This window comes from Lytechinus variegatus, chromosome 8, assembly GCF_018143015.1.
Source record: "Lytechinus variegatus isolate NC3 chromosome 8, Lvar_3.0, whole genome shotgun sequence".
In the NCBI taxonomy this organism is placed as follows: domain Eukaryota; kingdom Metazoa; phylum Echinodermata; class Echinoidea; order Temnopleuroida; family Toxopneustidae; genus Lytechinus; species Lytechinus variegatus.
In genome coordinates this window covers 15,589,352-15,614,238 of record NC_054747.1, presented here as the reverse complement: position 1 = coordinate 15,614,238, position 24,887 = coordinate 15,589,352, and the positions used below count along the sequence as shown (strand labels likewise).

The 24,887-nt window shown below is 38.9% G+C and overlaps 1 protein-coding gene across 1 annotated transcript; it reads left to right on the top strand.

Moving 5' to 3' along the window:
• Positions 1-24,236: 24,236 nt before the first annotated feature.
• On the top strand, positions 24,237-24,626 carry LOC121419512 (uncharacterized protein K02A2.6-like). Its single transcript, XM_041613965.1, has one exon. The coding sequence runs from the start codon at positions 24,237-24,239 to the stop codon at positions 24,624-24,626; it is 390 nt and encodes a 129-aa protein (XP_041469899.1).
• Positions 24,627-24,887: the final 261 nt, after the last annotated feature.

Below are 24,887 nucleotides of genomic sequence, written 5' to 3'. Positions count from 1 at the left end.
TTAAGAAAATATGCTGTGTAGACATACGTAAAAAGAGCTCTGAACAAGCGCAGCTGAATATATCCATATAAAAGCTACACTATACAAATTAATGTTTATTATTATTATTATTATTAACCCAATTTCTATTTTGCATGGTTAAAACTCATCAAATCTTTAAAGTTTTACAACTATGAGCAGAATTTGGCTAAAGTAGTGTGGATTATCTTATTCCCAAATTTACCTGTGAATGTTACGGGACATGAATGACAATTCAATTAATGAAATGGGAAGGAAAGTATTGATATGATCGTTCAGGAAAATTGACCAGCTCATCTCTTTGCCCTTCCCTTTTTAAATTTAATCATGGTGACTCGAATTGTTGTGGGAATATTAAGTTTGAAAGCAACACAAAGAGGGAAGGAAGTATGGTAAAATACTTGCTTCGAAACTCTGTGATAACCTAGATGATATAGATTAATGCTTTTTGTTCTAATACTGATTCATCAGACCCAAAAATATTGTCCCAAAATCAGAATATTAATATCTTTTTTATCAGATAGATTGCTTGAAACCCATTCACACAAAGCTCCTTTTTTGACAAGCAAGGTGTGTCCAGTTTGCACAGTGAAGTGTGAACGCACAATATGTATATTTTTCGTGAATTCAATGGTTTGCATGTGTATTCTGCTATCAGTTTTCACGTTTACAAACCGTAAGAAGAGGCGGGAATAGGATTGGAGCACATAAGTGTCTAAATACATTCATGCTGCATGTGTACAGGGCCATGTGATGTAAAGCTATGCAATTGATCTCGTGCCAATTTCTACGATTGATCGCATTGAGTATTGTGTATGATCAATCGTAAAAAACCAGCCCCACGATCGATTGCCAAGCTTCATGTCACACGGCCCAGGGTCCTGTAACACAGAGATTAGCGATTAATCGTACGCTTGAGTTTTAAATTGATTGTACATTGTAGTCAATGGAATCAATCGTTAAGAAATGTTCTACGATGATTGCTACGCTTTGTGTCACGGGCCCCGGATCGTTTTTTGACTAAGATTGTTTGATAATGAAGTATGTTCTAGTATTCTCAGAAATATTACAGTGTGTGACTATGGAAGTGGTATTATGCTTGTGTATAGTGGTTTTCATACTCGTACGTTGCCATGACAATGCATGACTTTCCTTCACTCTCATGGCGGAGCAGTGTCTTTTAAAATTGCATTTCGGATGACGGCAGGTAAAAAAAAATTCAGTGGTAGGTTATTGGGTGTTTTTTAAAAGAAAATTTGTATCGGGCAGTTGGATATGATCATTCCATCAATGTTTTTGTTATCGACTGTGTGAATCGTATAAGTGGGTTTCTCCCATATAAAGGATGCACTTTGTGATTAGTTCGTTGGTTATTGTGTCAGTGGCTTAGGTGTTATTTCCGTGGGAATGAACGACCTTGAAAAGATATGAAGTTGTCGTTTTCAATGAAATGCTTACTGTGAACTGTTTGCATGTACGTTTCGATGAAATTCTGACCGTGAACTGTTTCCTTGTACATTTCAATGAAATTCTTAATGTAATTTGCTGGAGCTCTTTTGAATAGAAATGTAATTTAACAGTAACTAGATGAGCTTTATGTGGTGAAATGCTATGCTTTTCTTCCTCCATCGACCTTGTTCTGTGCTTGAATGCGTATCTTGAATTGCTGTTGTTTTTGTTTGTATCAAGATACAAGCTAACATTATCATAATATAATGCAAATTTCCTGACTGGTTGAAATGCATATCTGCGTGTCAAATCCACCTCAAGTGGGATTGATTATATCAGTTTGGTCTGTCTCCACAAGAGTCCACATTTAGTACAACTTGTATAACTTAGCGAAGATAATTTTGAAGAAATCCAACAATGAATGGTTTTGTAGAAATGTTTGGATTCAGTAAGTGCTTTCATCGGTGATGTTGGATGATATTTTAATGTGTACTGTAATGAGAGTGGTTTGATTAGAATGCTCTGTCGAGATCCCAACTGATGTAACCTGAAGTTAACCCATTGTCTCTCTCGTAAGGTGGCTCCTGTTTAAAGCTTCTCAAAGTGTGGGCGTTCACTGGCCAACAGGATAAATGAAGTCGCTCATCATGGTTCCAAGCAGATGAATCCTTCAATGGGCTGTGTACATAATGCCTGTTGAGAGGACTACCTGATGTAGCAACGGTACTCTCTTTTCAAAATAATGGAAGTTTACTGCAGAAATTGTTGCAGAAATATGTACACAATGCCTTGTGAGAGGACTAGCGATGTTGCAACGGTACTCTCTTTTGAGAATCATGGAAGTTTACTGTAGAAATTGTTGCCAAATTGGGATTGTATTACTCAAAGAGTACATTTATGGATGACTCATGTACGCAGTCGGTGTTGTATATTGTATATGTTTAGGAATGTCATTGTCTCAGCTATAGACTATACACGTATACTGCATTCTTTCATTGTATATCGGTCCTTTCTTAAATTTCTTTTCATTAGAAGATTGGGATGGGATTCTTATGGTATTTTCACTTCTAGATTGATATTCACAAATTGTTAACATTTGTTGTGTAGATAGTGTCACCATACAAATGATATTTTTGCTACATTTGGTAAAAAGAATGTAATTTGCGGTGTAAAGTGTACATACTATGTCCTATCCTTTGTAAATAATTTGTATATATACGTGGCAAATGTATAGAGTGTGAATGGCGGGCTGTTTCACATGGTGGTCGTGTCGGAGCGGGATGGACTTAAGTACGGATTTGAAACCTTCTTGCAATAGATCATGTATGTACTGTAGATAAAGAGTTGTGTGTATATGTGATGCTTTCGTGAAACGATGCCAAAAGTGTATAAAAGCTTGACGAGACGTATTAATCATAAACCAAAGTTATTCCACCCCAGCAGGCTTAGCGGGTATGTTGCTTTAAATATCAGACCACTCCTTAGTTTGCTAGTATAGTGGTGAATGAAGTGATGTTTTTCTTCTAATTGATTATTTGAATAGGATAAAAATGCCTTTGTTAGATTCAAACAAGCTGGTTTCATTATAACTGCGCATACTCCCCACGGGTGGCTTAAGGTCGTAATAGTACTTTGTGGTGTTGTTTTTAAAAAGGTAGATTTTACATTGATAAATCCTGTGTAAAGTGTCTATGCACATACAAATGGAACATGCAATCTCATTGGTAGATTATGCTATAGTGTTCATGATCTGACCAATGAGGAGGCGTGTTGTATACTGCATGAAGTCCTGGTATATCGGCATGATTTCAATTTTAAATCAACGTCTTGTGAGAGCCAACCTTGGCCCTGTGACAATCAAAGATACGATCAATCATACAACTAAGTGTAACTGGAAGCCTATGGGGAACCGTGTACTACAGTTACAATTGATTGCAAATATTACTTGTATCTATTACAGGGCTCTGTTTCACTGTGCATTGCTGTGTTTGATATGTAACAACATATAGATAAAATATGACTTCATGCATACACACGATGTGTAAAATGTGATATGAAAAGATGTTAAAAAAACATCTTTTGACTTTTTTTTAGAGGGGCCGGGGTGTTTCCCTATCATTCATTACAGAGAAAGATTCTGTACTTTTAATTGAAAAAGAATGAGCTTAGTGTTGGAGTGGAATGCGTGTTTAGCAAAATACATCTATTTTTGTATAGTGTATAGATAGAATTGTTAATGTGTTAACAGTATTTATGAAAGGATAAACTAATGTTTCTTGATTCTTGCCTGTTCATCCGTAGGAGGTTGTGTGTTGTATTGAGAAAGCCTGCCATATGGGAGAGAGCGGTGCATGGTCCCCTCTCGTGGTGTATGATGCGATGCCTAATTGAACAAAACTGTATCAAGTGTGTGATTGCTTGTCAAGGGAAAAAAAGGGAGTTTTACCAATCTGGATTGGTATTTCTCCCCTTTTCAGAAGCCATTTTGAAGTTGTAATTTTTTAAAGTTTCTGTTGTGAGCTGTTACGAAAATCAATGAAGAAATTGATTGCAAAAAATATTAGTTTGGAAGCTTCATTTTAATAGGAGTTGAACTTTTTTTCTCTGCGAGTTATGAAATTTTATTTAAGTCAAAATTAGCTTTTGTTGGAGGTGAAATGTATTATTTTCATTAAAAACACATTACGTGTACTATTGTATAAGGTATGTACTATATAGTGCAGACCCAAGCTCTGTCATGTACTGCAATCTAACAATATATGTCTTGAGAAATAAGTGCATGTATTTATTCAACTTTAAATTCATGCTACAGCCTTCTTACACACATACCTAGACATGGACAGCTAGCTGTTTAAAACTACGTTTTGAAAATGAATATGCGACCATTTAGCACCGTCTGAGGAATCAAAACCAGATGATATTGTTACATTGCAATATGTTACAGGGATTTTGTTTCAAGGCGTATTATATTTTCATCCTTTATTAATGCTCGGAGCAAAGCGTTTAATTTATGCTGTATATTTGTTATTTTGTTTATAGAAGAAAACTGTTTTACGACTATTTTTAACCGAAATAAAGTGCAATGATTAAGATTTTCTATATATTTCAGTAAGAAAAAAAAAACTATATTCTAGATTTAGATACAAAAAATGTGTGTATTCTGAGAAGATAGGTATGAAGTTGGTTGATGATCATAATAATGATGTATGCATTATATTATAGAGTTCCATTTTCGCCCTACATGTGTGTTTAAGATGATTAAACTTTGTGATGCATATATATTCCTGCTTGATCTACACATATATCCCATGAAATAGCGCAAAAAAATGAAATTTACTATAAAAGAATATAGTTGGTCCTAGAAATATTTGAGAATCTTTATATGTGGAGTGTTGTGATGCATAATGACTACAGTATTTTTATAGGGGTGGGTGAATTACTCCGCGGTCGAGATTTGACGAGGCTTTGTGCACAATCCTCGCAAATTTGTAGAATTTTCGGAGTGTGTAATGCATTTGTATATGTTGCTATAGACTCCTACGAGTGGTTGCACTTGGCAACCCATTTCATACCCACTGTTTGTCGTAATGTATGGTGGAGTTTAGGAGAATAAAAACCGAGAAAATCTAGATAGTGTGATTTTGAGGAGTTTTTATGTTTTTGTCAGGCTGCCATTGACTTTAGGAGAGAGAGAGAGATATAGATAGAGGGGGAGAGAGAATGAGAGAGGATTGGGAATAGGAGATTGGTTTGAAAAGGAGGGGAGGGGGAGATAGAGAAGGGGGGGTAGGGAGAGAAGGAGAAAAAATGGCCCTGGTGGGGTGAAGAAGACACTTTAAAAGAGCACAAAAAACAGGTACATGTAATTGGAGAACAAAAATATCATTGAGTATATCATTTTGCCAGCGCCATAATGTGGCTGCGATGAATGCAAGGAATGCTCCCCAGGGAGTGGAAATTTTGCGCGTTTCGTGCTTGATTGAAATGAATCCAATGACCGGGGTAATAATATGCTGTAACGCGCTTTGGGCCACTATGGGAAAAGCGCTTTATAAAAATTGGCTATTATTGAGTAGAAATTAAACAAAAGTAGAGTAGAAAATAAAATGTTACAGGAGAGCCGAGAAAAAAAATCATAAAGCCATCACTGTATCCTTAGCAAATCTACGACCCGATTATTGATCGCTACGTTAACCAGATCAAATCAAGCCACTCCGGTCATCGCTGAGGAAGGCTGCAATTAGCAGCCGAAAATTCGCGGTAATTTCGAATTTTTTCTTTGTGTTGAGACCAAAAGTTTCAACTTAATGTTACTGTATCTTGTTTTGTTCTTGCCCCTTTCTCTTCTCTTGGTCTTCACCCCGCCCATTCTTACTCTCCCATGAGCAGAGCACCCATCCTGAACAAGAGAATTTCAGTTATTTTAAAACTTGAAAATCAATGATTGTTAGGGAGACTGGGTGCAGGCGAAGTAGAGATCAATGGGAGAATGTGACGAGGGGATAATGATCTGATAATAATGGATCAATTCAATTCAAAATTTATTTCAATCAATCAATCATAAAAAAATACAGGTATATACATATTAGATTGGATTGGGGGCCCCTGGAAGTTTTCATTAAAAAAACCTGTGGATGGGACACCACCATCTCTACAATGAAATACGAATAAATATAATACATATACAGTGCGTCCCAGAAAAAAACGAAACCGAGATTTAGCGATCATTTATCATTACTTAATCATAAATGAAATAGACAAATGACCTACCAATTAAAGCTTAGAATCTCCTCTTTCATCTGATATTAAATTATTTCTCATTCCCGCATGAGTGAGCAAATACAATTTGAAGAAAGGATATCAAAAACTCATTTGGCGGGGGTATCTGGGTTTCAAAAAGAAAACCACATTTTTGAAAAGTTCAATATCTCCTCTTTAATTTGATACCTAAATTACAGAAAATGGTCAAGAAATAACAAAGTTCTGGTCATTTGAAATAAGGCTTGAATTTCAATAATTTCATAAATTGAAGAGGTTCTCCAGGCTGGCTTTCAAACTCACTCGACACTCCGTTTTGTTGACGATCAGCCATGCATTAAATCTTTTGTTCACCATGCGAAAGCTTCTGTGGGAAACCGGTGAAAACACGTTTATCTCATGAAATTATGGAAATACAAGCCTAATTTCAAATGACCAGAACTTTTTTATTTCTTGACAATTTTCTGTAATTGAGGTACCAAATTAAAGAGCAGATATTGAATTTTTCAGAAATGTGGTTTCTTTTTGAAACCCAGATGAGTTTTTGGTATCCTTTCTTCAAATTGTTTTTGCTCACTCATGCGTGAATAAGAAATAACCTAAGTAATATCAGATGAAAGAGGAGATTCTAAGCTTTAAATTGGTAGGTCATTTGTCTATTCTATTTATGATTAAGTTATGATAAATGATCGCTAAATCTCGGTTTCGTTTATTCTGGGACGCACTCTATAAAGAGTGAACAACAAATAACATTGAAATACAATTTAAATAAAAAAATGAATAAAGAAACAATGGGCTAATATAGGAGAAATAAACAAATGTGCCATTGGCAGGAGTTTTTATACTGAGAGAAAAAATCAACTTTCAAAAGTTTTTAAAACTTCAGGGTTTTACTTTGTTTAATATCATTATTTCAATCATTCCACAGCTTGATTCCTCTACAACCTAGAGTTGGGTAATTTTATTTTTTGGAAGATATTGGTGAAGATCTAATGGAAAGAGGCATTTGCGTTGAAGAGATTATTAAAAATATTTGGCAAGAGATTTGAATGGTAATTGTACATAAATATATAAGTATAGATAAGATCCAAGTCACAAATTTTCAATATTATACAAGAAATCACTTGTTTGTGTGATTATTGAAATCTATGTAAATGTAATCGCTAGAGGGTATTCATTTGTCTCGCAATCTACTATGGTCAACAAGGAAATTCGTGATCACTCTCGCAAAAAGTGTTCACTGGCTTTCTAGGAAATTCGTGATCACTCTCGCAAAAAGTGTTCACTAGCTTACAAGTTCACGAGCTTTCGAGTGCCGCTGCAACTCTTTATCAAGTGACACGGATTGTCCGATATCGTACTCTATTTATACTAACCTCCAAGACCGTACGCACAAACGCGAGAACAATAGGTGGGCACTGATCCGTTGTGTGATTGGTCAGGAGGAATGAACCCCTAAACAAGTACAGGAATGTTTTATTGTTACGGGTCCTTCGGTCGTCGGCTTTACCTTGTTTGGTTTAGTACGACCCCACCGTCTACACCTCGCGCAAATCGGACTCTGAACAAGAAGTGTTGGGGCAAAAAGGACATCCTTTATAATAATAATAATAATAATAGAACAGCTTTTGTATAGCGCATTACACCTTACAAAGGTCTCAATGCGCTTTAGAAGAAAAATAAATGAAGGGTAAGCTGCTGGTAATGCTTTGTTAATATTCTTTTCAGTTAAATAAATGTTTTCAATGCAGTTTTAAATTGCCCAATTGTGTCAACTTGCCTTAAATTTTGTGGGATGCTATTCCAGAGTTCCGGCGCAGCATGCGCAAACCCCCGTTCACCATAAAACTTTGTCTTAACAATCGGTACGTTATATAAATCCTTATGAAGTGATCTAAGATTTCGAACAGGTTCATATTTTACAAGTAACTCTGGCAGATAAGTTGGAGCCATTTGTCGAAAACACTGAAAAGAGAGTGTCCAACACAACGCACTGCAGTACGGTCTCTGTTGTAAAATTCGCACTCATTCACTGTCATGACTGTAACAAAAATATATTTAACCTTGGAGCTGAGCTGATTGGATAAATATCTGGCCAGGGTCCCTATTTCAGTGCGATGTTTATTATCATTTTTTCTTTTTCAATAAGTGCAGCAGTGCTTGTCATTTCTTTTCATATTTCCTTCTCACTTAATGCAATAATACTGATTTATCATAAACCCGTACGCGCGGCGGTGGCTGCGGAAGGCACTAACTAATCATGTTCTTGCTATTACACAGTAATGCACCAAACATGCCAAAAGTTAGCGGCCGCTACTTTACTGAGCGCCATTTTGAAACATTAAAAGGTCTCTGTCTAGTAAGACGCTTTTATAGTGCCATTTCTTGGCCTTGCCACTGTTCTGCTATGGTTACGTTTCCGAGTGAAGACTGTAATAGTTTTGCTGCCAATTAACTTGGGTAAGAGGACAACATTTACTATATTGTGCTGACTTTTAACAGATTTATAACACGGAAATGATTGAAATGGAAATCTCCCAAAGTTGCCTATTCGAATTAAGTGCTTAATTTTCATACATTTCAGTTTTGCAGAGTGTAGCAGGCCATTAAGCTGCGATTAAAACTTTGTTTTCCTTTGGAAAGAAAAGGTCATGGTGATATAGATGTCCATAATTGAGGAATGTTTGATATAATTTAAAAGATGTTTGATATAAATAGAAAGATTAAATGAGAACAAAGTTTGAAATATAATATTTATTTTATGAGTAATTTGGAGGGAGATTCCGCCCGCACATGCGCAGTCATCATTCAAAGCATCAAATATGACTCCTGATAAAATAGCAAGAACGATAATAAACTAAGATGAGAACAAGTTGGAGCTAATTTCGCCCTTGAGTAATGGGAGGGAGTGGGGGCCTGTAATCTCTTCCTCCAAATTACTCATAAAATAAATGTTAAATTTCAAACTTTGTTCTCATTTAATCTTTCTATTTTATTTCGTAATTCTCCTGGAGAAATTACAGGAGATTTCAAAGCTCAGGAGGCATATTTGATACCAAAATTACACCAAGTCACAACCCTGGTGTGAACACAACATAACCTCTACAACCGAGTATGAGGCACTGCCTAACAAGGAGGCTGAGAAGTCACTTTTCTGATCCAAAGCCTTATGGTAGAATTGTTGAAAAGTTTTCTCATTAGTCCATCCAGCCTGTCTGAGAATAGCAGCAATGGGAACTTCTGACCTCTCAGCTGCTGACACCAACGCAGCCCTCGTGGATTGCGTTGGTGTCCAGCTGCAGCTAGATTTACTCGTATCCAAAGGGAAATGGTTTGTTAACTAATCCCCCCATGAGGCTTCTGATAGCTGATAAAATGGAACTTTTATGATCCCCTCAGACGTTCTGTTCTTCGAATATAATGTTTTAGATAAGGAAGAACACACAGTCGTTTATCTAGAGGGTAAGCTTCCAATGTCATATCTTCAGTGATATGCCCTGGTCTGTCTTGTTTAGTAGTTGACCAAAACAAAATGTAGCTCCACTGCTAGTATCTTTAAGAGTCATATGCTCAATGTTTAACTGGTGAAGCGACTGCACCCGCTGCGTAGTCTAGATCTGGACGTTCGTGGTTATTATTTATTTGGAAAACCCTGCACGCATTCACCGCACACATAATATACCCGCCCGACTTTAACCTACCTCCACAGGTCCAGATCTAGACTACCCGCTGCGCTGAGGTTAGTGCTCAGAGGTGACATTTTCAGGCTCAAGAGCTTGAGGCTAAGGGTTCTCGCAGGTGCTAGCTTCCTTAAATGATTCAACACTAATTTAATGTCCCAGATATGTTAGTGTACCTGGGTTTGGGTGGTCGAAGTTGAAAGGTTCCTTTCATAAAATGGTGCACTAATGGATGAGTTTCCACTGTAAGAGGACCATCTAAACTAAAAATTTAGACAAGGCACTTCTGTAGTGTTCAAGGTACTACATAACCAGCTCCGGCCGTGTTCACACAAACTTGTAAGGAACTCCAGTAAATATCTGATGATTGAACATAACTCCAACCTTTGTCTAAATAAAGTTTTTCCATTTTCTTATGTAGATACAGCGCATAGGGACATGCTATGCTATGTGCGCTATACAAGAATTGATCATTATTATTATTATTGATTTTTAGTAGTCTCTCCGTGAAGACCTTATGATCTCCATGGTCTTTTTATTCAGTCTCTTGAAACGTTTCCGGAGATCCTGCAACATAATAGATCAATGTGATCCTAAAAGGGGTGAAATTTGGGAAGGGTAAAGTTAGTAACCCTTTCCTCCTCTTGAATTCTACAGGTTTCCCTATAATTTGGAGCAAGGGAAACCGAGACAGGGCCAATATGGGACAACTATAGCCCGTATATCCTTGTCATTCAGAATTTTCTGCAAGCAACTTGGCATGAGACAAAATACGTGGGAAGACATAAAAATTCAACTTGGCCCAGTTTAGAAAAATTGCATCAACCAAAAATGCATTAGGATCGGGTTGCCAAGAAACATACCTCGGCAATTGATTATTTAGTCGAGATGCAGATCAAGTCAATATCTGGTGAGCCAAAGTAATGAGTATATTGCGTAAAAGCTTGCTTATCCAGTGTCCATTCTGTCCTATCATTGAGTTTCCGAGACAGCTTGTCAGCTACTACATTTAGCTTGCCTGGAATATAAGAGATAGAGGGCCAAATATTTCTCTCTAAACACCATTTCCATATTGCATTTGCAATTTCATTACAACTACATGATCTATGCGTATGGTATTTTTCATATATGTACAAAAGGACTTTAGTCCGAAAGGCTGCCAGCAATTCAAGATAATCAATCTCATTATTCTGAGCTTTGACGAGCCCCTCGGCATTCCATTGCACACCTTTACTAGAATTTAGCTCTATACATGTACTTTCCCATCCCGAACCGCTTGCATCGGAGTGCAACTACAGGTCCGGTTCTTTACTCTCGAAAGACGAGTATACAATGTGCAGGTTTGCTATCCACCATTCAAGATCGTACCGAGCTGCCTGCGAGATTGGCATGGGTCTATCAAAATGACCTTTGTTAATTTTCAGTGCTACAATTTTGTCCAATTCCAAAGCCCGATAGAAAAGAGGGCCATATTGGACAGCAGGGAATGTTGCTACAATTTTCCCAATTGTTCTGGAGACTGCTCTAATACTAGGCAAGTTAGTTTGGAGGAGGTCTATAAGCAACACTTTTTAACTTCATTTACCTTGTCAGAAGGGAGTGTAATGGACATATTCACTGAATTAAGGACCAATCCAAGGAAAGTAATTTCCTGTAATGGTTTGAGTACCGACTTATCAGGGTGAATAATAAACCTAAGCTCTGATAAAAGGCCAACCGTGGCATCAATTGCCTTCTGTACTTTGTCCTTATTATTACCAATAATACATGTAATAGTGTTATCAAGATAACCCACTTCCTTGATGCATTGTGGCAAACACTGGTTTCAAAATTATGGTAAAGAGTCGTGGTGCCGTACTCAAACCATTTGGTAAACATGTAAATTGAAAAAGCGTGTCTTGCCAAATAAATCTTAAGTACTTTCTATCTGAAGGGTGAACTGGGACCGAAAAGTAAGAATCCCGGAGGTCCACTGAGGCAAGAAAACAATTTTCTGACATTGTGTTGCTGTATGTATGCTATCCATCTTAAAATGCTGACAGCCATACTTTTTCAGGTCAGAAAGATTCCGAATAACTCTTAATTAGCCTACCATTTTTCTTGGGCCGAATAAAAATGTTGGACACAAACTCTCCCTTCTCATTGGAGCATTGTTCAATCACCTTTTTCTCAAGTAAGTGTATAATTTCTTGATTTTAATTACTTCAACTGTTCTGATATGAAAACAGTGTGGGGGTAGTGAACGGTATGGTTTAATAGATAAATTTGCAAACTCTACTTAATACCCCTCAACAGCTAATAAGATGACGTGATCAGAAGTAATATTATTCCAATTGTTTGCAAAATGCCTCAGTCGGCCACCAATAGGAAACTGAATAATCATTAAGTTAACTCGCCTCTTCAGCAGAAGTATAGTTACTTTGTTTTCTTCCAAGGTGCACCCTGCTTTGGGGGAAAGGGGCTGTGGAGAGGCATTTTGCTCTGCGACCCTGGGTTCTGCCACTGGTCTTGACCCTTGTTCTTGCGTCGTTTCCACTGGGGATGCCCTAAAAAAGGGACCCTCTGGGTTGCCACAAACCACAAATCATGTTGGGCTGATTGAGCCCATCCAGATTCACGAGTACTGGTTTTATTCCTGGCATATGGGTGATATGTGTGAGACTTGAATTGCTTGTCCTTCAATTGGCCTGTCATCATCCCTGCAGCTGCCTTTTGTTGCTCACTCAGGTCTTTCACTTGCTTAGCAAGATCATCTCCAAATAAGAACTTGCCCACTTGGGAAGATTTGCACAATGGTGTAAATTTCATATTCATATCAGGTCTGATAAGACGTTTCCTTGTGCAATTTAGCTCAAAATTGGCATTGCTGAGCAAAGCGGGGCAATCTTGTTGAGCTTCAGAAATATTCTCTGGGTCTAGTAAAGATATTGCATGAATGCTGCCAAACCTCTGGTTAGTAAACGTTGATTTTTTGTAGTTGAAGGTTTCTTTGTCTAGTTAGGCCTATTGTTTTAGTTTGTCCCAAATGGGAGCATTAACTCTTGGCACATCGACCAAGGTTATCAATTACCGTGCCCCATCTCTTGGGGCTGGGCAAACTTAGCGGCTAATGCCGGTATGCCTGGGCCTTAATGGCCCACATCACTAAATGGGTTCCTGTACCGTTTGTCTTTATCCAGTAGATGCTGAATCAGCAATGTTCACAGCTGTGGATAAAGCAGAACAGTAGAAGTAGGTTTTAGAATCCTCTATCTCCCCCCAAACCTTTGACACGACGAGAAGCGATGAAAAATGAGTCTCGAAATCTGGAGCTTTTGAATTGTCATCATTGACATTGGTCACATGGACCTGACCTGCGTGGAACTGTATTTAAGAATTCTGATCATCATAACCATGATTATCATCGTAAAAAGACTCAGCCTCAGAAGGAATACTATCTTGATAATGGCTGACCTATGCCTGGGGAGTAACTGGCTCCCTGACTGGTTCTGAAAAGCCTGGTTCTCCATTGCTTCAGTCAAAAGCGATTCTAATTAAATAGTAAGTCTCTCCTCAAACTCAGAGTTTGAAGTTGAGAGTTTTGGGGCGTGGCTTTGTTGCATCGGTTCCTATGCCCGAAGAACCCGACGGAGATTTAATATCCCCTTTATCTTTAATAATGTTTTTTGACAATTTTATTGGGCTTGGCTTTCAATAGTGCCATATCGGTACCTATGCCCGAAAAGCCCGACGGAGATTTAATCATATCTCCTTTATCATGAAGTTATCTATAACTGTATTCGACAAAGTCGAATACGTAGACTGTTGATGCGAAGCTGGTTGCTGGCTCGTGGAACGGGTCCCTGCGCCCGGCTTCGCCGGCGTCTGGCCCGGTGAAGAAACGGCACTCCGCTGCGACTGAGTCGCTGGCGGGCTGGTACCCACATTCAAGAAATCACGATTCATAATCGTATTTTCGCCAGAAAGTACTCCAATTCGAACCCAATGTTGTTATAGAAAAGGGTTCTAGCTCATAATTTCCAACAACCAACTCGAAGAAGGGGAAGAAAAAGCAATTTTTATCTTACCCCAAATGGCGGAAAATGACTGCCAAATCAATGCTGCGAACGTAATGACTGCGCATGCGCGGGCGGGATCTCCTGTAATTTCTCCAGGAGAATTACGAAATAAAATTGAAAAGTTTTATGAAAATGGTGTATGATTTAGTGATTCAATCTTGAAGATAAGTATAGCGCAAGGGCTAGCTTATGCTACGGTACGGTCACATTTTCCCTACGGCGAATCGAAAACAGCCGCTTTATTTATTTTTACTCAACCACACATGTTACAAAAAAATGTTGATATGGCTGTTTTCGCCTCGCCGTACGGCCGCCGTACAGTAAATTTGACTGAGGTATTAGCCTTAAATTGTTGTGCTCACTCTAAACGTAAGGACAGGAAACACCCCAACACCACTTAAATCCGAAAGATTTAGATCGAAGTACAATTCATAGATATTATATCACTTTGCTGTAAGTAATTCAGCATAATTATGTTAAAACTCTGCCTAGAGACACCGTATAAACTCCTTTCCTCTTTGAAGTTGAAGACATTTTCTTGTAGGTAACTTATATTTTTGGTGAGAAATTACAACCTCGTATCTAAAACTTGTAAAGGAAATCATTAAAGCTCACAAACGTAGAGTTTTTTATAAAGATATAGACCTTAGTGGTATACTTCTTTTTATATATTTATATACTTATATTTTCTTTCAATTAATTACTAAGTGATAGTTGAATGGAAGATTCATTTTTTTAAATAAGATAAACATGTTACCTCTAGTAAATATAATAATTTCTATTGTAAAATACAATTTTGAACAAAGAAGAGATGAAAATAAATGGATATATTAAAAATCTGATGAATATGAAATGTGTGCCTTACACTATTTTGTGAACAGAAATTTTCAAATATTATTCATAATTATGAAAACCAGGGGAAGGGTGAATGGAAAGACGTGTATGTTTCTTCTGACAATGTGTTCTTTATCTGATTAACACTGTAACAATACTTCTCAACTGATGGATATTATTGTCAGACAACAAAATAATGATGATAAAATGCTATTGCTTTCTTTGAGAAGAGGAGGGCAATACGGAAGGAAAGAGAGGGAATGAGAAGAGTGAATTGGTATAAGTGGTAAGGTTGTTTCTTTTTCAGAAGAGAAACTTACACGGGAGAAGGGGAGAGAGGAAGACACGCAGAAGAGTTATGGTGCTATTGGCTCAAATCAACATTTATCTGGGGTGGACTTGCCCTTTTTTGACAGTGATGAATTTTTATTGATGAAAATTTCGGGGGAATTTCGTCAAGATTTTAGTTAAAGCTATATTGCTAATGTGAACTAAGAGTCGTTTAGATTTTAGTATCATCACAATATTAACACTTTTAGTAAATGTTATCACCACGATCACTATCATTATTATGATCATCACGATAATCCTGATAATTTAAAATTGGCTCACCATCCTTTGGTAAACTTAGATATTATGACCCAGCCCTTTCATCCTTGAAGAATTTGAGGGAAATTATTATTATTATTTATCTTTCCGTTTTCTCTGTCTCTATTTCACTTTCCACAATGTCTCTCTCCCTCTTCAACTAAACCCACAGACACAGAAACACAAAGATCAAAAGGCGCACTACGAACAATATGTTGTACAGCTAAATTGGCAACGCAATTTTTTCTGCTTGTATATTCAGTCTCAGTCCGACACGCCTGTCTACAATTTTTTCTACTCTTTCGGTAAATTTGAGAATATTTTTATGGAATATTAATATATTACGATGATTTACAACAAAAGGTAGGTGATTGACATCCGCAGAGATCTCCAGGGATACGTACGTTATAGTGGGTGTAAAAATAATAATAATAATGTTTAATATTGATCAAACTCGACTCGAGGTTCGACTGTTAGCACTCGCATTTCTCCACTGTCATGACTGTGCTATAGCAGTGCATTTGGCTAAATGTGCAGCTCGTACAATAATTCGACAGCATGATGAAACATTTTGCTAACTGCAGCGAGCTGACTGCGGGAACAAGCCATTTCCCAATCAATGTATTTTTTCACTTTTTTAATATATCAAAAATACCTCAAGGGCAACTAAAGCAACAGTTAAAAATCAAAACACTTTTGATCGCCTGTGTGGTAATAATAATAATTTTATAGATCGTGCTTGAATAATATGTTTTTCGTAAATACCAATTTAGTTCGATGATGGCCATAGCAACGAAAGATTTTGAAATATTTAATTATATTTGTACCAAAACAAACAACACAAGATGTTAGACACCAAAATCGATTACAAAGGAACTATTGTTGGGTTCCATGCAACGGTAACTACCATAGCAACATTATATTTTATCTAATCAAAATCGAGCATTCAAAGAAAGTTACCATTCTGTTATACAGTGCGTCCCACAACGAAACCGAGATTTATCGATGATTTATCATAACTTAATCACAAAGACTTTAGACAAATGACCTATCATTGTAAAGCTTAGAATCTCCTCTTTCATCTTAAATTATTTAGATTGTTATCTAATTGAATTGAATACTCCCCAGGGAGTGGAGGATGTGCACACATTGTGTGCGGGAATGACTGATTGAATCCGATGACCGGGGTAATAATATATCTGTAAAGCGCTTAGAAACGTCGTTCCGATGGATTAAGCGCTATATAAAAGCGGATTATTATTATTTATAATTGTTTCTCATTCACGCATGAGTGAGCAAAAACAATCTGAAGAGGGGATACCAAAAAGTCATATGGCGGGGGTTATCTGGGTTTCAAAAAGAAAACCACATTTTCAAAACGTTCAATATCTGCTCTTTAATTTGATACCTCAATTACAGAAAATGGTCAAGAAATAACAAAGTTCTGGTTATTTGAAATAAGGCTTGAATTTCAATGATTTCATAAAATGAAGAGGTTTTACAGGCTAGCGTTCAATCTCACTCGACATTCTGTTTTGTTGACGATCAGCCATGCATTCAGTTTTTGTTAACCGTGCGATAGCTTCTGTGGGAAAACGGTGAAAACACGTTTATTTAATGAAATTATGGAAATACATGCATTGTTTCGAGGGAGTATAACTTTTTTTACTTCGTGACCATTTTTTGTGATTAAGGTATCAGATAAAAGAGCAGATATTGAAATTTTAGGCATGTGATTTTCTTTTAGAAATTCAGATACCCCCGCCAAATGAGCTTTTGGTATCCTTTCTAAAAAAATGATTTTGCTCACTCATGCGTGAATGAGGAATAATCTAAGTAATATCAGATGAAAGAGGAGATTCTAAGCTTTACATTGGTAGGTCATTTGTCTATTGTATTTGTGATGAAATTATAAATCATTGCTTAATCTCGGTTTCGTTTTTTCTGTATATAGTTTGAATGTAAAGAATAACACAAATGTGTAATGAGGTCTGAATGTACAGACTAGCAACATGTATGAACAGACATTTTGAGTTAAGCAAGACTGAGACTTTAATTTGAACCCCAAAACATAACAAAATTTGGTGACAAGATGCGGGATATAGGGATCAACAGTATTTGAATCATTTTGCCTGAGCCCCCCCCCCAAAAAAAAATAGTGGATGTGGATTGATTGCAATTTTGGATTGTGAAACAATTTTTTTTTTGTGATTTAGTCAGTGCCATATCTAGTTGCACACAGCTTTTGAGTTATTGTGTGTGAAGTATAGCCACCTGCGAGAGTGTAGTCTTAAGACCAGGTCTAGTTGATATAGACTAAGCCAATGCAGGTCTAGTAGAAGTATTGTACAGTGTAGGCCTATATACAGCCAAATCAGTTTAAGTGTAAGTACTAGTCAAGTACCCGTGATGGCTAGGGTATTGGGAATGCCCCCAATTAGATTCTGGTTTCCCATTTGAAGAATGGACCGAAGTTTTAGAAGCATGGTTCACCCTTAATGACATAAAATCAGATGAATCAAAAGCAAAAGTAACTGTTCTTAACAGGATTAGGTAGCAAGTGTTATCAAACCCTTCGTGCACTGTTACAGCCAGATAATTAAGCCATTAGCTAAAACATATAGAATGGACGAGAAAATCCCTGCAATCTGATTGGTTGAGAGCTATGCAAGAATTTTTACTGGGCTGCATGAACGATATCCCGATAATCAAAACGATATCCACTGTAAACAAGCTATCGTCCGAAAAGGTCATTGTGATGTCATCGCACATGGTATCACAGGCCTAATTCATTCCCCATAGACTCGTGTGTTAAATTGGCACTTTAAAAAAATCATAAAAATAAGGATGAAATCGGGGTCGAATGTTTACTACCAGTGGATAGGATATATATATGGCTATTCATATCTGACCAAAAAAGGGTCACTCGACCCGGGGGGGGGGGCACTCGACCAAAAAAGTGGTGGGGGTGTGCCGCGGGCGAGACAAAAAACGGGGGCCTTGGAGCGGGCTTATTTTAAAAAGGAGGGTCCTCGGAACGGGCATCGGAACGACAAATGTTTGTGAAAACGGGGGTCCTTGGAACGGATCGCCAGCGTGTGAGCGCGTATGCATCCCTACGGAACGGTCATGCGTGCATGATGCAGCTAGTGCGGCCTCCGCCGGGGAGCTCTGCGGTCGCTTTTCACCAAAATTGCAGCTCATTCAATGCGATCGGAGCGGCGTAACGAAAAATATGCGAAGCTTTGGAGCGGATTTCTCTCTTCTTTTTCTCGATAAGAAGAAAATGTTATGCCTTGGAGCGGCTTTCTTTGTTCTTTTTCTCAACAAGGCAAAAATGCTATGCCTTGGAAGGGAAATTTGAGTGTAAAAATGGGGGTCCCCTCCGCGGCACATACCCACTATGCGTTATATACTGAGTGCCCCCCCCCCGGGCACTCGACCGGCTCATTTTAATAATAAATTGGCGTGTTTGAAGACATCGTCGGGGGGGGGGGGGGAGGGAGCAGATTCATCACCTCAAACAGCAAAATAGCCCTATTCCTTCCACCAGTCAAAGTATAGTCCAAAATTGGTGATATATCTTCCCAATTTGGGAAAAGGAAGTTCGGTAATTGCCAAAAATAGAATCAGTGTTAGATGGACAATCATATCCATACACTTTGTCAATCAGCCATATCAAAATAAAAAAATAGCAATGGGTTGGCTCGAATGAATATCTACGGCCTGCCACTAGTGATTAGGCCCGTGCAGCCACATGTACTGTTACGCTTGTTTACGTCAAAATTTTGAATTTTCGATCAAGGCAGAATAGATCAAATAAAGGATGCAAAATCATGCATAAAGGATGCAAATACGGTACCGTAATTGCCATAGGGATTAAAACTGCCTGTATACTAGTTAGTTTAGAAGTCCAGACATACGGTCTAACGTTAGATCTCCTGCCCTGGGCTGGCTGTGCACAACCAAATCTCCACTGCAGGCCCAGGCAGCCGTAGGCACTGGCCCCCGGCGCGGCCCGGGCATACATACACACAGCTATTGGAGGTCTGAGGCTGCCTCATAGATCTAGTCAATGCAAAGCTGTATCTGGCATTTTGGGTATAATAATGCCTTTATGCCAACAAATTATCAAGTTAGGCATACATATTTATGTTGTCCAGGGTTATCAAAGGGTCTGCATTACATTTTGGAATGTTCATGCATCCGGTAATAAATCATGTGTCCGGTAAAAAAAATAATGCATCCGGTAAATTGAATTTACCGGACGCATGAAATTATCATGCATCTGGTAAATCATTAATTTTTGTGGTTTCTTCAATAATTTTTTTCATTCTATAATACAGATGATGCATGGTTTTTTTTAGTGGGTCAGTGGAAATGTGTGCACGCGGTAACTTTGGCATTATGGTCTAAACCATGCCAAAGTTACCTTGTGCACAGTTCCTACTGACCCACTCTAACCCATGCATCATTTGTATACAAAGAATGTAAAGATGTACTGACTACACACTATTCACCAAAGCCTATATAAATCGTACAGATATATAGATTTTACACATGCACTCAGCAAACAAATCAAATAATCCCTCAGTTCTTAGCAAAGCTCAGACAGCTTAGCGATGGTTGCAACTTCAAAGAACTTGAGAATATGCTGAGAGACAGATTAGTAGTAGGATGTTCAGATGTGAACATACACCGGAAGCGATTGGGAATGCCCCAGTTGACTATTGAGAAAGCAGTCAACACTTCGACAGCCATGGAAGAGGCAAAGCAAGATGTGGAACAGATCAAGCAGATACAAAAGCCACATGATGATCCTACATCGGTTCATAAACTTCAGAGGAAGGTGACCGCTGAACCACAGAACAGGACTCCAGCAAAGACGGTTAAGTACAAGGACGAGCGTTCTACTCCGAGCCCAAACAGATGTTGGAGATGTGGTGGTAGCAGCCATGAGCCAGCGATTTGTAAATTTCGCGACGAACATTGCTACAAATGTTCCAAAACTGGTCACACGAAGAACCAGTGTGAACTAGTCAATGCCTACCAGCAGAAATTCTATCAAAGAAAACACAATCTTCAAAGAAAGCACATCACTTAGATGATGAGGACTCTGCATCAAACTCCGAAGAAGGAAAACGTGATTATTTTGAAGACGAATCGATTTTCAGATTATCACATTCTGATCCTTACATGACCACTATGAGAGTGAATGGCGCAGAAGTCCAGCTCGAAATTGATACTGGAAGTCCATAGTCTATTGTTTCCAAGGCAGTCTTCAGTAGAATCAGCACTGATTCCAAGCTAACTTCTAGTAACATTAGACAGATAGGAAATCAGATATTTCTGGCGAAGCCACTGTTGATGTTCAGCTTGAAACACAGATGAAGCCGCATAAGCTTAGCTAGTTGTTGTCCAAAGAGGTGCCAGCCTAATTGGAAGCGATTGGTTACAGAAGTATCCACAACTGTTAGCACAGTTAGCCAACCATGTTGCACAAGAAGCAAGCCTCAGCAGTATGCATAATTTGCAAGATGTTATGCAAGATGTATTAAGAAAACGTGCTGAGTTGTTTGATGATAGTTTAGTTGGGAAACTGATAGCTTACCAGGCCAAAGTGTATCCACAAGAAGAGAACAATGAAACAAAGTTCTACAAAGTAGCCCCTGTTTCCTATGTTGCCAGGAAGCAGATAGACAAAGCATTAGATAGCTTTTGGGAGGACGGCATCATCAAGCCAGTGAAGACCGCAGATTTTGCATGCCCAATCATTGCAGTCCCTAAGCCAGATGGACGGATGAGAATCTGTGGTGATTACAAGTTAACTGCAAACAAAGTCCTGAAGGTAGAACAGTATCCCCTGCCAACTCTGGAAGGCCTTCTACAGGAACCCGTAGGTGGAGAAAAATTCACCAAGCTAGATTTAAGTCACACCTGTCATCAGATAGAATTAGATCCGGAATCCCTCAAGTACATAACAATAAACACACATAGAGGTTTCTTTGAGTATACAAGACTACCTTTTGGGATAGCAAGCGCTCCAGCAATGTTTCAGAGGACTATGGAGAGCCTCTTGTCAGACATGTGCAAGCCATATCTTGATGACATAATTATAAGTGGCGGACTGATGAAGATCATCTGAGGAACTGGAAGCAGTTCTTTAAAGACTAGAAAGCAATGTATTTCGCTTGAAAAAGGAGAAGTGCGAACTGATGAAAGACTCAGTTGACTACCTTAGTCATCGCCTTGATAAGAAAGGTCTCCGGCCTCTTCAAGACAAACCTGATGTCATATGTCAGGGAGAACGCCCAGCGAATCAAAGCCAACTCCATGCTTATCTTGGTTTATTTTGATATTATCGCAAGCTTATATCCAATCTATCCCAAGAGATCGTGCACTTGACTGAAATGCTGAAAGCAGAATTCAGATCAACCTCAGGTGGGAAGAGAAGCAGCCAGCCAGACTCTAAGTTCAAGTGGGGACCGAAGCAGGAAAAAGCATTCCAGAAATCAAAGCGTCTCCAACAGACTGACGCATTATGATCCAGCCAAGTCTTTTCTGCTTCAGACAGATGTCAGCCCATATGGATTAGGTGCGGTGATAATCCAGACGTACAAGAACACCCTTTAGCATTTGCTTCACGCACCCTCAAGCCAAGTGAAGTTAACTATGTGCAGTATGAGAAAGAGAGTCTGTCGATAATCTTCGGACTGAAGAAATTCCACAAGCAACTTCAATGGAAGGTCATTTACGATTGTGACAGACCACAAGCCGTTGATGGGACTCTTTGGAGACCACAAACCAGCGAGCCCGATGGCATCGGGTCGTGTTGCAAGATGGCACATGATCTTGTCGGCATACAGCTACAAGATAGTACATCGTGAAGGAAAGAAGCACCAAAACGCAGATGCGTTGTCTCGCCTACCACTCCACGGAGAAGAAACTTCATGGAATCATCCAGAGCTCGCAGAGATAGATTAAAACACCAATGTCCAGAATCAGCATGCTGAATGACCTTGACACACGCCCTGTTGATGCACAGGAGGTGAAACATGGCACCAAGAAAGACAGAGTACTGTCTAAAGTAAAGCATCATATCCTGAATTGATGGCAAGTATGGCCTGAATGGATGGCCAGATGAACAGTGGCGTAACAGGCGGGGGGGGGGGGGGGCGGCAAGCTGCCCCCTGGCGGATTTCACCGGGAAAATAAAAGAAAAACGGGAAAAAGAAAAAAAGGAGGGAGAAAGAAAGGGAAAGGGGAAGAAAGGGGGAAAAGGAAAGGAGGAAAGAGAAAGGGAAAAGCGAAAAGAAAACGAAGAAAAAAATTATTTTTTAAATGGAAAAGGAATTAGGAAAGCGGGAAAATGTACTAAAAAAGAATATTTGTGAAAGAACAAATCATTCCGAGATAGGCTTATGTAATGCAATAGCACGGTGGGAAATAAATTAAGAGATGACAATTTGGCAAACAATAGCGGGAAACGAAGGTAGAACGGAATTGGTCAAAAGCTAAATTGGAAAACAAAGAAAAGGGACAAGAAAACACAACCGGGCTGCCGATGATTGATATTAAAGAGCGGGAAGAAAGATGGACTGCATACAACATTGTGCTATAAGTTTGCTAAATTTAATGCAAATAAGCAGCAGGGGCTTTGCCCCAGACCACACGCAGTAAGGGCTCTTCATTTATAATTTTCAAATATCTCTATTACGCCTCCCCCGTTCAATCACTGGCATACAGGCGCGGGTGGGGTTCTTGGTTCCAAAATAAAAGAAATTATAGGAGACAACGTATAATGAAATGAATGGAAACAATGAAATGTGTTATTTGCTGAATACAATTGGAAAATCTATCACATAATTGCAATTCAATTTCAATATTTTTATTTCCAGCTCGCTTTGCACGCTGGCGACTTTTTACAAATTTTTCCCACATTGCTATGTTTTGCCCCCTCAAAACATTTGGTTAATTACGCAACTGGGTTGAATATATGTGTTGTGTAAAAGTAATATTCTGTATATGCTCGCGATTTGATTAAATATAGCGGCAATCTGCGACGTTTAAACGGCTTTGATATCAAGAAGTTCCGGGGGCTCCGCCCCGTACCCCAACCACGTACACAGCACTGCGTATGGAAGGGTTGGGCCATGGCCCCAAAAAGTTTTACAAACAAGAAAAAAAAAAGGAGAAAAGAAAATCATAGGTAAAGTGTAGGACATGATACTAAATACAATGTCAAAAAATAGCTCAAAGTTAGATTCACATAAAAAGGTGATTTTTTCGCTCGCTTCGCTCGCTCGGGACTTATATGAAGCAGCTTTTTAGCACATGTGCTATATTGCGCCCCTCTTTTTTTTTTTACTCCTCACGCTACTGCTGCAAAAAATCCTGTTCACAGTGGCGTACAGACCACAAAAAAGGAATCTAAAGAGAGAAGAGTGAAATATATTAGTTTGTGGATGATGTCATGTCAAAATCTATCACAAACTTGGATTTTTGTAGTAAAAAGGTCGAAATTTTTGCTCGCTCGCAACTTTTTTTTAAATATGAATTCTGCCCGATACGCGATATCTGGCCTTCTCAAAATATTCGACTCATTACACCATTACGCCTGTTCATACCATGATATGACCGGGAAATTTTGGCTCTTCCCCCCCCCCCCCCGGCCACCGACCCCTGTTACGCCGCTGCAGATGAACTGAAGCCCTTCGCAAGTAAGAAGGACGAGCTGTCAATAGAAGATGATATAATCCTTTGGGGATCCAGAGTGATCATCCCTGACAACCTACAAATGAAGGATAGAATCCATAACGAGTTGCATAGTACGCACCCAGATATCGTGAAAATGAAGTCACTAACCAGGTCGTACGTATGGTTGCCCAAGATAGACAACCAGTTGAAACAGCACGTGAGATGTTGTGAAAGCTGTCGACAGAATCAGCACAGCCTAGCAGCAGTACCCATACACCCGTGGGAGTTTCTTGAGAAGCCATGGAGTAGGATCCACCATGATTATGCCTCCACTGATGACGAGGATATCCTGATCGTCGTAAATGCGCACAGCAAATGTTTCGAAGCTATTCGGGTGAAGCGAGCCACAGCCCATGCAACAGTGGTCGCCCTTAGACGGTTGTTTGCAACACACGGATTACCAGAGACCGTGGTGACAGACAATGGCACACAATTTGTTTCAGAAGAGTTTGCCACTCTGACTGATGAACAAAAACAGTATTAGCCATATCCAGACAGCACCCAAGCACCCAGCCAGTAATGGTCTTGCAGAGAGGGATGTACAAACTGTAAAAACAGCAATGAAGAAGGGACAAGGAAGTGACTTGGAAAAGAAACTTCAAAGGTTTTTGTTGTCCTACAGAGTCACACCACAGGAAACAACAGGAAAGACGCCCAGTGAACTGATGTTCAAGAGGAAAGTCCGCACAAGACTCGACAACTTGCATCCAGATCTAAGCAAATCGGTTAGACGGAAACAGTCTAC